The sequence below is a fragment of the Semicossyphus pulcher genome, unplaced genomic scaffold, assembly GCF_022749685.1.
Source record: "Semicossyphus pulcher isolate SPU_LCO1_2020_fin unplaced genomic scaffold, fSemPul1.0.p SCAF_7, whole genome shotgun sequence".
Lineage (NCBI taxonomy): Eukaryota > Metazoa > Chordata > Actinopteri > Labriformes > Labridae > Semicossyphus > Semicossyphus pulcher.
Genome location: NW_027211748.1, coordinates 17,760,846 through 17,773,756, shown reverse-complemented (window position 1 = coordinate 17,773,756; position 12,911 = coordinate 17,760,846). Strand labels below are relative to the sequence as shown.

General features: G+C 43.6%; 1 protein-coding gene across 11 annotated transcripts in view; it reads left to right on the top strand.

Annotated features, from left to right (window-relative positions):
- LOC138611277 (receptor-type tyrosine-protein phosphatase F) overlaps window positions 1-12,911 on the top strand; it is a 170,603-nt gene that overhangs the window by 51,308 nt on the left and 106,384 nt on the right. For all 11 annotated transcript variants that reach the window (XM_069684267.1, XM_069684266.1, XM_069684271.1 and 8 more), the window contains exon 2: window positions 6,818-6,992. In XM_069684267.1, coding sequence (XP_069540368.1) covers window positions 6,893-6,992 — 100 coding nt within the window. In that variant the 5' untranslated portion in view covers window positions 6,818-6,892. The remainder of the gene's footprint in view (window positions 1-6,817; window positions 6,993-12,911) is intronic.

Sequence of the window (12,911 nt, the reverse complement as noted above, 5' to 3'; positions counted from 1 at the left end):
TGCACATCTGCTGTCGAGAACGTTCCCTTGTTTATATTGCTAATTTAATGTTTGGCCATAGCACGGAATCGTTCTTAATGACGCACTAATTCATTTGTAGAACTCTCTGAAATGTAAACAAGATAAACACTAAAACTTTTTTTTTTTTCTTTCAATCCTTGAACTAGGGCAAGGCTGCTGGCTGCGTACATTTTTTAAAGACCCTGAATTATATACAAAGCTTTGTTATTTAATCTCTCTCTGTTGCTTTTATTTACGCACTAGCTTTGAGGACTCAGGTTGGCCTCAATAATAATCAAAAGATTCTTTTATTTCTACACTTTTGAAAAACGCAGATAAAAAGCAAAGAATATTTCAGTAAGAGAAAACACACAATCATGATAATTACACTCTATAATTACCGTAAAATTCGGTGTATAAGACGCACTTTTAATACTTTTTTTTTCATCTAAAAAGTGGGCTGCATACAGGTGCCAATATACCAGTATAACATATAACATATTTGACCCAGATGATGGCTAAAGTTGTCGGTTGTTAAGTGGTGACATCACACCTCCGCATTAAACTGTTTCCGGGTCCATGCCGCTACAACGCTTCGCCACGGACATGCACCTCACAATCGCCATTGCAGCTGCCACACTCACAACAATCTACGTTACCGTAGGCTGCCAGCCACCACCAGCTACAAGATAGCTAGCAGGATTGCTAACTTGACATGGCGAAAACAGATTGTAATTTGTGTGTTTTAAATGTGTTTTAAATGAAAATAAATGGAAATAGTGTTGAAATAACACGTTTTTATCAATACATGGCAAAAACAGACTGCGTCTTATATTCCGATGCGACTTATATTCTGGATTTTACGGTAATAAAAATGTCCAATTGCAGATACAGACACCAACAAAGGGGATAAGTAAACATCACACGTTTTCCCCACAAAAGCTCAGCTCAGTATAAAAGTAAAATCAAGGTTTCTTTATCCAGTAAATATGGCTCCTAAAGTTGAAGCTCCTTCACAGAAAGCGCTTTCATCCACTCGATTGGTGCGGTTATTCACAGCATTGCTTTTATTTGATGAATGTCTGTTTTACATTGAGCCTGCTTTTTTGATTTATTGCCGGCCCTTTGCCCAGCACTTTGTAGTGCAAGCCATTTTCTCCTCGCTCCGCGGCTCGACAACGCCAATAATCACTCCCCGATAAATTCAAATGGAAGTGGCACTCTGGTATGTCTCTTCTACTCGGTGTAATACATATCAGTGTACTACACATCACCTTTCATTCTGCGATTGATTTGCAGCTGAAAAGATTGGTAGCCCCCCTAGAGGTGATTGTAAATCCCCACTTCATTGGCAATTTATGGGGGTGCTTGAGTTTTGTTAAATGTTCACTCAACCAGACTGAATGCCAATCGACGTTGTATCTTATGGGTGGAGCTGGCGCGACGGTCTCTGCGCTCTGTTTGAAAGGCAAGTTAGAGCCTGCGTCCTGACACATCATCAGGAGTCTGGTGCATCAAGTCCAAACATCATGCGTCACAGATCTCTGTGCGTCACCCAGACTGTGTCATATGTCGTAAAAGTCTGCATACATTTCACGCAGCTCCAGTATTATGATGCATAATTTACTTCCTGATAAATTTCTTTGACTCATCCACACAGGAAGACGCTCATGTGATTTACTGTGCTTTCATTGTAGGTCAGCACAATCAGTGCTCCCTACTTTCTATTGCTCAATCAAAGGAAGTGCACTCGTCTGTTATACGCTTTCTCTCTCGCTCTCTCTCGGCAATAAAGAGTTAACAATTAACTCTGAGGAATCAGCTTGTAAACAAAACTGTTGTAAAACTTGATAGGTCACAGGACATTACCCTTTGTTAGGTGGTGTGAGGTTCAGAGCAGGGCCTTGTCTCAGCCCTGTAAAAAAAAAGACACGCACCATCAAGCCTGTGGATACAGCACGGCTTTCTGAGTCTGTGGGAAAACCTCATTTCGTTACATTACACTTTCATTTTACAATACGCCGCTCGTCGGCTTGCGGTGATTCTCCTGGGGTCTTGTGGTGCGTGTTCACTGCTGAGGTAAAAAAAAAGGAGCACAGGACTTGTGAGGGTGAGCCTTCTAGGGCATGGAAAACTAATCAGGGGCCAAAAAACTGCTGTCGAAACTCAGCTTGTAACTGTGTTTATGGAGCCGTTGCAGGCTGCGCCAACACAAACCTCTCCGGTCTGGGTTTATCACCTCCAGAGACGGCCATGATTAGCTCCACACTCTGCTAGCCATATATCTCTGCTGTCCCACCTCCCCGCGCTCAGGATGACCCATTAAACAGAGATGGAGAAAGAGAAGAGAGAACATGAGTAGGAGGGATGGAAACGATGGCAGGCAGACATGCTACCTGTAGTTAGTGTAATGGTAGTGTTTACTCAGCCTCTGTGCTCTCTCTCTCTCTCTCTCTCTCTCTCTCTGCACAGCTGTGTCTCACATTGTCTGTTTGGAGACTACCACTTCTGTATGGGTGGCCACTCCCTTGCCACACACACGGAAACACACGGGGGGGGGGGGGTTTAGTAGCGTGAATGACAGGCGCATGATGTGGGTGGCAAATAAGCAAACAGGATAGGTGTGTAATTTCTGTTATATTCTCCTCCCTGCTTAACTCACGCAACAGCTCTTTTGTCCTCCACAGTTTACCGTTGGAGATGTTCACATCCCTTTGTTCCCTTGTTAATTACTTCACTAAACCTCTTAGTCGTCGGCCTATAATACAGAGTGTACTGTATATACAGTAAATGTCACGCTCTGCGTTACTGAGACACTCCGGCTTCTCTCTAAAGGACTCGACAAGTGGCTGATTGATTAAGCTTGGAGTTATTTCAACTTCACTGACACTTAAATAACCTTCTGTTCTCTTTCACAGTTTCCGTGTGTTCAGATTAAAAGTTGCCACTATAGGCTCCTATATACTTTCATGTTTTTGACACACTGAAATATTGTAACACAGGACTTAAAGCTGCAGCATAAATTGTGTTCAGCCAGGTGGCAGAACTCTGAATCACCACTTTATCTGATTTAAAAACTCCTACAATCTGATGTATGGTTGCTCCATGTGAACCAACTAAGGAAGCCTGAATGTATCAAACACAGCCTTTGTTTCTCCAGGTGTTTGTGTTATAAGGAATAATAGAGGGAAGTAACAAATCCAAGTCAAGACATAATTCAGGGTAGATGGTAGCTCAGTCTGTAGGGGGCTCGGCTTGGGAACTGGAGGGTGGCCGGTTCAAGTCCCGGTATGGACCAAGCATGGAAACTCGGGCTGGTAGCTGGAGAGGTGCCGTTTCATTTCCTTGAGCAAGGCACCGAATCCCCCACTGCTCGGGGTGCCTCACTCATATACTTCACTGGCAATGGGAGAACAGACAATCGGCATGTCTTGGCGTGTCTTCTCAGGTCTGAAAAACGTCAATTATTTTAGTGTGTATGTGTTAATTTGGGCCTATGTGTGTGTAGCATGTTTGTAATAACAGAGTGAAAACATTGAATTTCCCCTCAGGGATTAAAAAAGGTGTATCATCTTCTTCTTCTAATGGTAGTGCCAGTCACTGTGCTTTTACACTATATTTACAATATGAATGCCATTCTTCATAGACTTGCACAAGAGTGCTAACTCTAACCTTACTGAACCAGCCTGAGCTCCAGCTGTGACTAAATCTAACACCAGAAAATGGCGAACAAAAAGGCAACAGATGTAGGAGTGCCAACAATCCCTACTTAAAAAAAGATGCAGTGTCAGACGGAATTGAGCGATAATTAAATTCAGTCTAATTCTTCTCAGTTAGATTGCCTTAATTAATCGGTGGCAGTTCTATAAATATGTAGACTGTGGCATACTGGTTTATGAGACATTGTTTTAGTTTGTGCTCTGCAGTTTCAAACTGTATTAATTTACATAATCTACTCAAGCTGTAAAACAATTTAGCTCCTGAATTCATCCTGCCTAATTGTTGTGATTGTGATTATTAATTAGGATCTCAATTTCTGCTGAAATAATCTGGAGGATCGTTTTAGCCGTGATTATGCCGCGCTAACTCTCGCACGCGCTCCCCTCTCTGACTCTGACGCGCTAACGAGGCTTCACAATTAAATCTTTACAGAGGCAGAAGGATTCGCACACAATCTCACAAGGGCAGACATCCACCCCTACGTCTTTTCAATGTTTTCCTGCCTCTCTCCCACAAAGTAGCAAACAATGTCTTCCTGTGTGCCGAGCCTTAGCTCTGATTCTGGATAACGCTGCAGCGTGTCCCTGTTGGTGCCCTGTCCTTCACTCAGTGGCCCTGCCGCCACAGAACAAATGCACATAGTGGCAAAGTCTTGTCCCATAGTGTTTGCGTGCAGCTGGGAGGCACCGAGCTGCACATGGATTAATAAGTAGCGAAATAAATAAAGAATAAACCTCGCTCTAGGAATTTGTCTCATTGAAGATGAAAAGCATCTGCCTCTCTCTGGCATCTGCTGTAAAAGATATCCCTCCACCGCCAAGGGTTTGGAGCACGGCGAGTAGCCAACTTTATCAGCCTCGCTCACTTCCTCTACCCACCGACATGAACCAACGCAACGCTGGCATACATAAAAAATGAGTGTCAAAACACATTTGTCAGCCAACAAACTTGATGCGAGTTCGACTAATTTCTGCAAAGCTAACTTGGGGTATTAGCTTGAAATAAAAATGAGGCCTTGATGTCTTTCATTCTGGCTGCAGAGAGGGGAAGTGATCCAGTTCTTTGGCACCCAGAGCAGTGTTATTTGTGTATCTTTTTTCTTCCTCAGACAGCTACAGCTTAACACATCAACAATGAGCTGCTGTCTCATTACCAGTGAAGGTGAAGACACAAGAGGAAACATTCTTTTCCATAGGTTTTTAATAATTTAAGCCACACTTCGGGGTACGTCTCCAAAAAGCTACGTGCAGGCAGGAGTGGGATACAGCCTGATACGATCACAGCTTGAACTTTCACTGATGAAAGATGATGTTGGCTGCGCGCAGTGTTTGGAAATTCCTTCGATGTGAGGTGTGTTTCATAGCAAATTGGTTTAGTAGGCATAAAAACCTGGAGGCACATTCCTGTATATGACAAACAGTGAAGAAGAGCTAGCCGTCAATGATACCTGTCTGCAACCGTGCCCAGGTGAGGCGCTGCACTATGACTCACAACAAAACATTGCTCCTCATTTTCCCTTGTCTTCCTTTGCGGAGCGACTTGTCGAAAGACGTTAAAAGCAGAGCTCAGATAAAGAGACTCTTGAGTTTTCGCCGTGCTCACTCCTCTGCCTCACAGAGTTGTTTCACAAAGAGGGTGGTCAAAGAAGTGCCCGGTGCGAGCACTTTTTTTCACTGTTGCTCCACACGCATTGAAATAGCCACATGAGTAATGGGCCGCTGAACACCTCCACAGGCTTAAGAATGGAAATGTTGTTTTTTTCCCACAGGATACTGGAGGCATTGTGCTCCTGACACTTTAACTTATTTGGCTGCACTGAATAGACTAAAGCTGACCGGCCACCCAGTGAGCCTTGGAGATATTCCTCATTGTGCACGTCTCTCTTTCTCTTCTCAAAAATATCACCAATCAGTTTTGTTCAGTCATCACTTTCAGCTCAACAGCGAGCCTGAACCGACGAGCTGAGAAAGTTTTCAATTCAATTCCAACAGGCCTCTTGTAAAAATCTCAGTACAGAATCATTGTCAGGCAGCCCTTGAAGACAAAAGTAGGCTTACTTTCAAACTTCAAAAACTTTTCTCATTTTACCTCCTTTTTTTTCCTGAAGTCCTCTGGAGATACTGCTTTAAATTAAAGAGATATCTGTCCTTCCCGAATTGTGGTCTGCTTTGCAGCGTTATGATTACTCATCGCAGATGGCCATGGGCATGAGCGTAGGGATAAGAAATTTAGTTAGGCCAGTTTATGGGGATACACAGTAGCTGTTTATAAGAGCATTAGACGTTGAATCTGCAGACTGTAACAAACTTAAGGTCATCGATCCGAATCTTATCAGTTGCCTGAGTCATTTCCTGCGCTAAATCTAATTCCTAAAAAGACAAAAAAGCACTGCTTGTTTGGTTTAAATTGAAGGGCAGCTTTTGTTTTTGTGTTTCCACCCACTGCTAGAGAAATTGGCGCCGGGCTCTGCGTTTTATAGCTTGGTTAATTATGGTTAATTTGTGGTACACCTGCTGCTGCTTTGTTGACCAACCATGTCCCCCTCGGGGTGTGTCGTGTGTTCACTGTTTATGTATGCACGCGTGTTGTCATATTATGAGATCATGCCACTTTGTGTGATTTGAGCCCATCTGGAAGACACAGTTCCAATTTCTTAATGGGGAACATTAAGTGGGCGGTCGTCCCGAGGGAGGACTGTTTAGGAGGTCCTCTGGGTTTTTAACTGATCCCCATTGTGAGAGAGGAGAGCGAGGAGCTTAATCCTGCGTCCTGACCTCCCCTTTGTTCTTCGCATGATTTGTAGCATTGTAATGCATCTGCTTCCTGCTCATATAGCTCGCGTGTTACATTCAGCTCCCTTTCCTTAGCCCTGAGCAGGATTTTGTTAAGGTTATCATCGCCTTGTTTGTCGTGACCTTAGATTTCCAGATTTGCGCGCGGCTGTTTTCTTACACAACTATCCTCTCTCCTTCTGGTCTACAATATTTGTTTGATATTTCCGCTGTACTGTGTTATTATGCTCATTCAAATCTATGCAAATATACGGTGAGTTTGAATACTAATGTTACTCCTGTTCTGCATGTGTTTGCTCTCCCAGGTGTTAGTCTTTGATCCTGTCAGTGTGGGACGTGTCTAGCAGGGGACCGAGGAGGGAGCAGTGCCAACTTGGAACATGGTGCCTAATATTCACCTGGCAGTGCCCCTCCTGCCCAGAGGGGCGTTGCTGTTCCTGCTTCTACTCAGCTGCGTGGTGTTCTCCTCTCTGGCAGACAGTAAGTAACTCCATCCTCACAATCTGATATATTGATATGTATGATTTTTTTGATCGTCGGAGCACTTAAGTCCCTCAATTGCTCCAAACGTTATGAAAAATACATACAATGGGTGACATTTCCCTCATTTCAAATGACAGTCTTTGCACATTAATTAAATAGGCATGCAATCACCTAGAAAAAGCTGTCATGCTGTGCAGTGCGGCGCCTCATTCAAAATAGACTATAGATTCCATTTACATTTGATGTCTTTGGTGTATTGCGGCAAACAGAAATAGCAGCTTGTCTAACGCACGTCCCGAAGTATAGACAGTTTTCTACTAAAAATAAGCGCAGGCATTGAAGCGCCATCGGCCTCCGTGACCGGCTGTCAATCTGAATGACGGTTTTGGCTGGGAGAAGGAGCTCAGAAAGATGTGTCACCGTTGCTGCGCTTCGGGTCTCGGGGCCAGGCAAGAGGCTCTGCCCTGCCACAGACGGGGTCAGGGACAGAATTAATTCAACACATGACCTCACCTATAGTGCTGTCATACGGTCACTGTAATTCAATTATACCCCGACCCCTCCCACCCCACCCCCGCCCGACCACGCCAACTGTCCTGTCCTTTAATACCCGGGTCCGGGAGGATTTGTTTTTCTGTCCCCTTTGCCTTGTCTCGCTCAGCCCTGTGTTATCATCTCTGTCTGTTGCCGTGCGTCTGGAGCTCCGCGCGGTGACAGTGTGAACTTGACCTTGCAGAAAAGTTTTTCGCTCCTGTCGTTTTTTCTTTTGGTCCGACAAGAGTGTCTTTGCTCTGCCTGTAATGTGATCGGACCAAATCAAACCCTGACTGAAGCACAAGTACTTAAGCAAGACTTGAAAGATGTGCCCCACTGCACTGAATCCATCCCCAGAGTTACACAGTGACACGCATTGACTCAAATCCATTCGTGCTTCTTTTCCAAAACTATAGCCATCAGTTACAGTACATCTACTGTGCCCCATTGCTTTCGGGTATAAAATAACAAACTCGGAATACTAAGAGTTCTGGAAATTTGAATTAAAAGTAGCAGAGCAAATTATATCTACAGCGCCAGGAATGTATTTATTGTCATGTTATGTCGTGCACCTTTGCTCTTCTGCGCATGCATTTTAATTGCCACCCTGGGAATAAACAAAAAAAGATGCTGTTGACTCGCTTTCAAGGGCTCATCAAGAAAAATCGGTTATATCAGGGGAAGTGAAGTTGCAAGTTATTATTTGCAGAAGCCCAGTCTGACCCAGAGTTTGAATGTGCTGCTACAATCGTGTATAATAGCTGCTAAGGTCAATATTAATTAAACAATCAGGATGGTTACAAGCCATTTAAGATTTTACAAAACATTTTTACTCATGGTCGTATCTGCTGTCTATTTTGGCCAACTATACGATTACTGTTTCCCAGACAATAGAGGTATTTAAAGATGCACACATGTCTAGACACAGCTAGCTAGCATGTGTTGTACTGTGTTCTGTCTACAAACAAAGGGTTAATGTGGATAATGTTCTATAGCATTTTTACTTTTGTAAATCCAGTCGTTTTGCTCAGTGTCTCTGTCTCCATGAGAGCAAAATTACCCTCTAATTTAGGTAATTATATCATTTACGGATAAAAACACAGAGCCAAGCGTTTTAATTAACAGACAAAGAGACTCTGCTTGGGTCAATGTGGCACAAACTGTTTCACTTGAAGATACATCCAAACACTGATACATGGATCGAGGTACTCGGTGGAATTTGAGCATTAAAGAAAAATCAAATATAACTGATGGAAAAGCCTGGCTCTGGTCCGAGGTTAACTTCTGGTTGTAGTTTGATGCAAGCACACATGAAAAAGAGGCCTGAACCTACCATTACCCAGACTGTAAAGCAAACAGACGTAGAATTAAAATAAGACAGTTGGGGGGCAAAAATAACACCTACCACTAATGGTAGGGTTGTGTGCATTTGATGCCTGTAATTTGTATGCAACTTAGTTATGTGAACTTGATAGTTCTGGTTTGGATTTCCTGTATTACAGGGCTGACACCAGACAGATATTATGGGCGGGGTGCCTGGCAAGTTTCTGATTACATGCATTCGGTCTGGTGTCCTTGTGTCCTCCTTGAAAAAGTTGAGCAGGCAAAGCAACAACAGCTAGCACAAGCGTTAGCATGTAACATACTTAAAGGGTATTGTTTTACAGTGCGTTGCGTGCTGCTTTAGGGTGGCTACATCATATGGGTTGTTTGTTTGGCCTGACTCTTAAGATGGTTCACTCCATCATGATTTAGAAGCACAAATAAGTACAAGAAATCCTGCAGCAGCACTATCAGTGTTATGGCCACATGACATCATTCATCTTATAGCGTCATTGAGAAGGCACACAATACAGCGTGATTACTCTGAGTGCTGATCGCAGACGTCCCATCGATCCCCGGGGAGCTCAGCCTAATCTACCAGCTCCCCATACAGCCTCCTTGTACACAATAGGGCCAGTGGCCCGCAAGGTCAGCCTCAAAGTCACACATACCCAGCACTTAAATGTAATGGTTATCTTTTTGTAGTGCTGTCATTGTGAGTTATTTCATTGGCTTTAATAAGCTTTTGATGTATGTGTCTCCTCTGGTGGCTACCATGTTATAATCTCGGGTGTCTTTTCGTGTGAGATGCAGCAACACCAGTGAAGCCTTTGTGCCCGAGCCTGCTCTCTTCACTCCCAGCGGCAGCAGGATTACAATGGCACCATAATTAGCTTAATAAGTTGAAGTGACTTTTCATGCTGCAACCTTTTAGTATCTTATTTGTGGTCCCCGACGCGCTGTAACATCAATAGATTAATTGTCGTATTTCAGTTCTATAGAAATGTTCAAAGCCATTGTGTTTCTTTATTGTCCAGTGACTACACTAAGAGGTTTCCCGTCGAGCCACTTTGCTAATTATACATGTACCCTTGGCTTTAGACAGAAATATCCCTAAATAGCAGTGTCAGTGCGTTTGAAAAAATTAACCTATAAGACAAGCTCCTTCGATTGATTTGCCAATTTCTTCCTCCCACGCTGGACTGATGTGATGGACGTGCCAAAGTGGTTCGCAGAGAGATGGCCAGACGGGGGGCTCGGGGGCTGGAAATTGGATTGTATTTTTAAGTGTCCATATGGTCACCCAGTTCAAAAACTGACAGGGATAGAAATTGATTCTTTTTTAATTAAAAGTAACCATATCCACCTTGGAGAGCCACTTGGAGAGTAATGCAGTTAGCACACAGCTGTGGTCCACACGCATCATACAGAGAGGCACGATGAGAGAGAGAGGCTGAGGTGGAGGGAGAACTAAACCATGGAAAATGAGCTCCGCAGAAAGCAGTGGGGGGGTGGGGAGTATATGTGAGAATAAAATCAGCGAGATAAAGTGATGGAGAAACGTAATCTAGAGGTTGTGGAGATTTGATTGGAAGTTGTTTTCATAAGCGAGTGCAGCAATGTCAGAATGGAGGGAGGAAAGGGTCATCGGAGGTTAATGGTGTGAGATTAATAGTTTAATTAGGGAGCTCAATTGCGGGGCCAGAGGCAGTCACCCAAACTCCGCACTGTGTCCCGCGTTTGGCAACGCCACAGGACGACGGGAACCACCAGTGTCCTTCTAGAAAAGATGACGTTTTAATTGTGCTTTCATAGTGACGACTTGATTGAGTAATGACACTTCAATTACCCACTTTTCCTTTTTACGTATTACTTATTACATTCTCACTTACTTTAAATTGAAATAATCAAGAGTTTTGATTTAATTGTGGATTTTAATTTGTGTTGTTTTTATAAGAAGCATTAAGGGATGAAGATATTTGTCACATCCTAATCAGTGATCAGACTCTGTGAGGACTGGAGAAATACGTGATAGATGGGACGTAACCAAATTTCTTACAGGCACATTGCCAGACACCCGTGTATTGTTTACTTTTGGAGCATCCTCCAAGGTGCATTTAAAGGCGTTTAGCTCAATCCAAACAGCCTGTGGACATGGAGCGGCATAAAGCACAGTTGGATCTCAAGTGGGAACTATTTCATGGGTAAATGGTCACCTTAGCTTTTCAAAGAAGCTAAATCATAAGGGAAGCAACAAAGAGCCCGTTGGCACATGTACAGGCAGAGTTTCTTTGTTGCTCCACGTCCCTACGGTACCATGATTTAATTTCTGCCTCAGTTTTTGGCTAGGGGAGAGTTGAATTACTTAAGACCTCCGGGCCGTGCGGGTGAGACGACGAGAACAATGGTAGGGGCTCTTTGTGGTCTCTGAGGGAGGGCTAATCTAGGGGAGGCAAATTAATGAGTTTAGTGGGGTCGCGAGGGGGTGCGCGGTGATGGATGGTGAGCTAACCCCAAAATGGGATCTCTGAAGAAGCTAGGAGCCATCTGAGCAGCGGAGCTACCAACCGGCCACCTCCTGGGATCACTTAACACACTTAACATTTTCCCCACACTGGTCTATTAATGTGAGGGTCTGAGCCAAGGTGACCATTGGACTTTACCCAGCAGCATTAACAAAGCCCTCCATCAGATGCCCAAATCTCCTTTTATACTCCCACTGCAACTTTACAGAGTACTTTGGATTTCCATTACAAAGGTGGCACGCTATATTCTATATTACATATTCAAGCTGCATTCAAAATCCCTCTTCGTCTTGTTTTGCATGCGAGTGTCCCCAGGTTGACACTGCTAGCCGCCCACACACGCCTTCAAATGCAGCAGTCAGTCGTCCTTCACAGCTCCAGAATGGAAAAACACTTAGTTTCATGACAGTGCAAATGAGACCATTTCATCAAGCGCAGCGAACATCGGAGGTGATGTAGCCTCCGGGTTATGCAGATGAGCTTTGCAGTGCGGCTAACATTAGCAGGCTTCTCTTGTAGGTTTTAGGCCACATACTTTAATAAGGAGCCTGTTCATCAGAGACAGAGTGATTACGCATTTGCATTGTCCGCACGGTGTGGCGGGCATCAGTTATCTTCACGTAATTATATGGTGGGTCTCCAGCCAGCAAGAAATTATAGGTGTCAGCATTGACAGAAGGAAACTGTAAAAGATATAGTATAGTATGCCCCCACTTAAGAACCCACATTTCATCTAAGCAGCATGTTTTCTTCTCATATAAAACAGCAACAATAGCAGCTTTATCTTACAAAGTAGAACAAAGAAATCATAGAACAATGTCTGCCTTTATCTGAGACTGTTAAAACTTTCCCTCAAGGAATCAGGTGTGTTGAAAAAAGCCACAAGCAGTGAGTCATCTCTGACTTAGGATCAAGATTTAGGTTGGGCGCCAGTTTAAATACCACAGTAATATAAAACCTCAGACAATCGTGTGATACCAGGTACACAATGAAGCATTTATCCTCGCATGTTTTTTAAACAGTCGCTTTTAAAGGCCCACTCCAGGCATCGGTCACCAAAGCACAGTGTGGTTTTTCCCTTTTTTGTTTAGTTTTTTCAAATGCCACATATTGACTGACAGACAAGAGGGAAGAGAAAGCAGCCTTGAGAGATGCCTCCCTTGTTCATAATCGGCTTGAGAAGATGAAAGCCATTACATTAATGTTGCTCACACTGGGAAGAGAGGAGTGAAGGGTAATTGCACTTAGAGTTCTTGTTCTTCTCCGCCGTCTTGAATAATTCACTGGAAGGCCTGATTGAAAGCCCGTCTCCGTGGTCCACGAGGGTATTGAAAGTTTGATGTTTTTTTTCCCTCCCTTTCTCTTCCATAGGTTTAGACATTTTGTCTTAAGTACAGTATCTCACTGATGATGAATCACACAGCTCTTGTGATTTCACTGAAGTTCTGATAAAGCTTATAAAGCTCTATCAATCTTCAGCCACTTCACTATCATTCTCCAAAGAGAGAAAGAAAGTTTCTTTGGTTTGTTATCA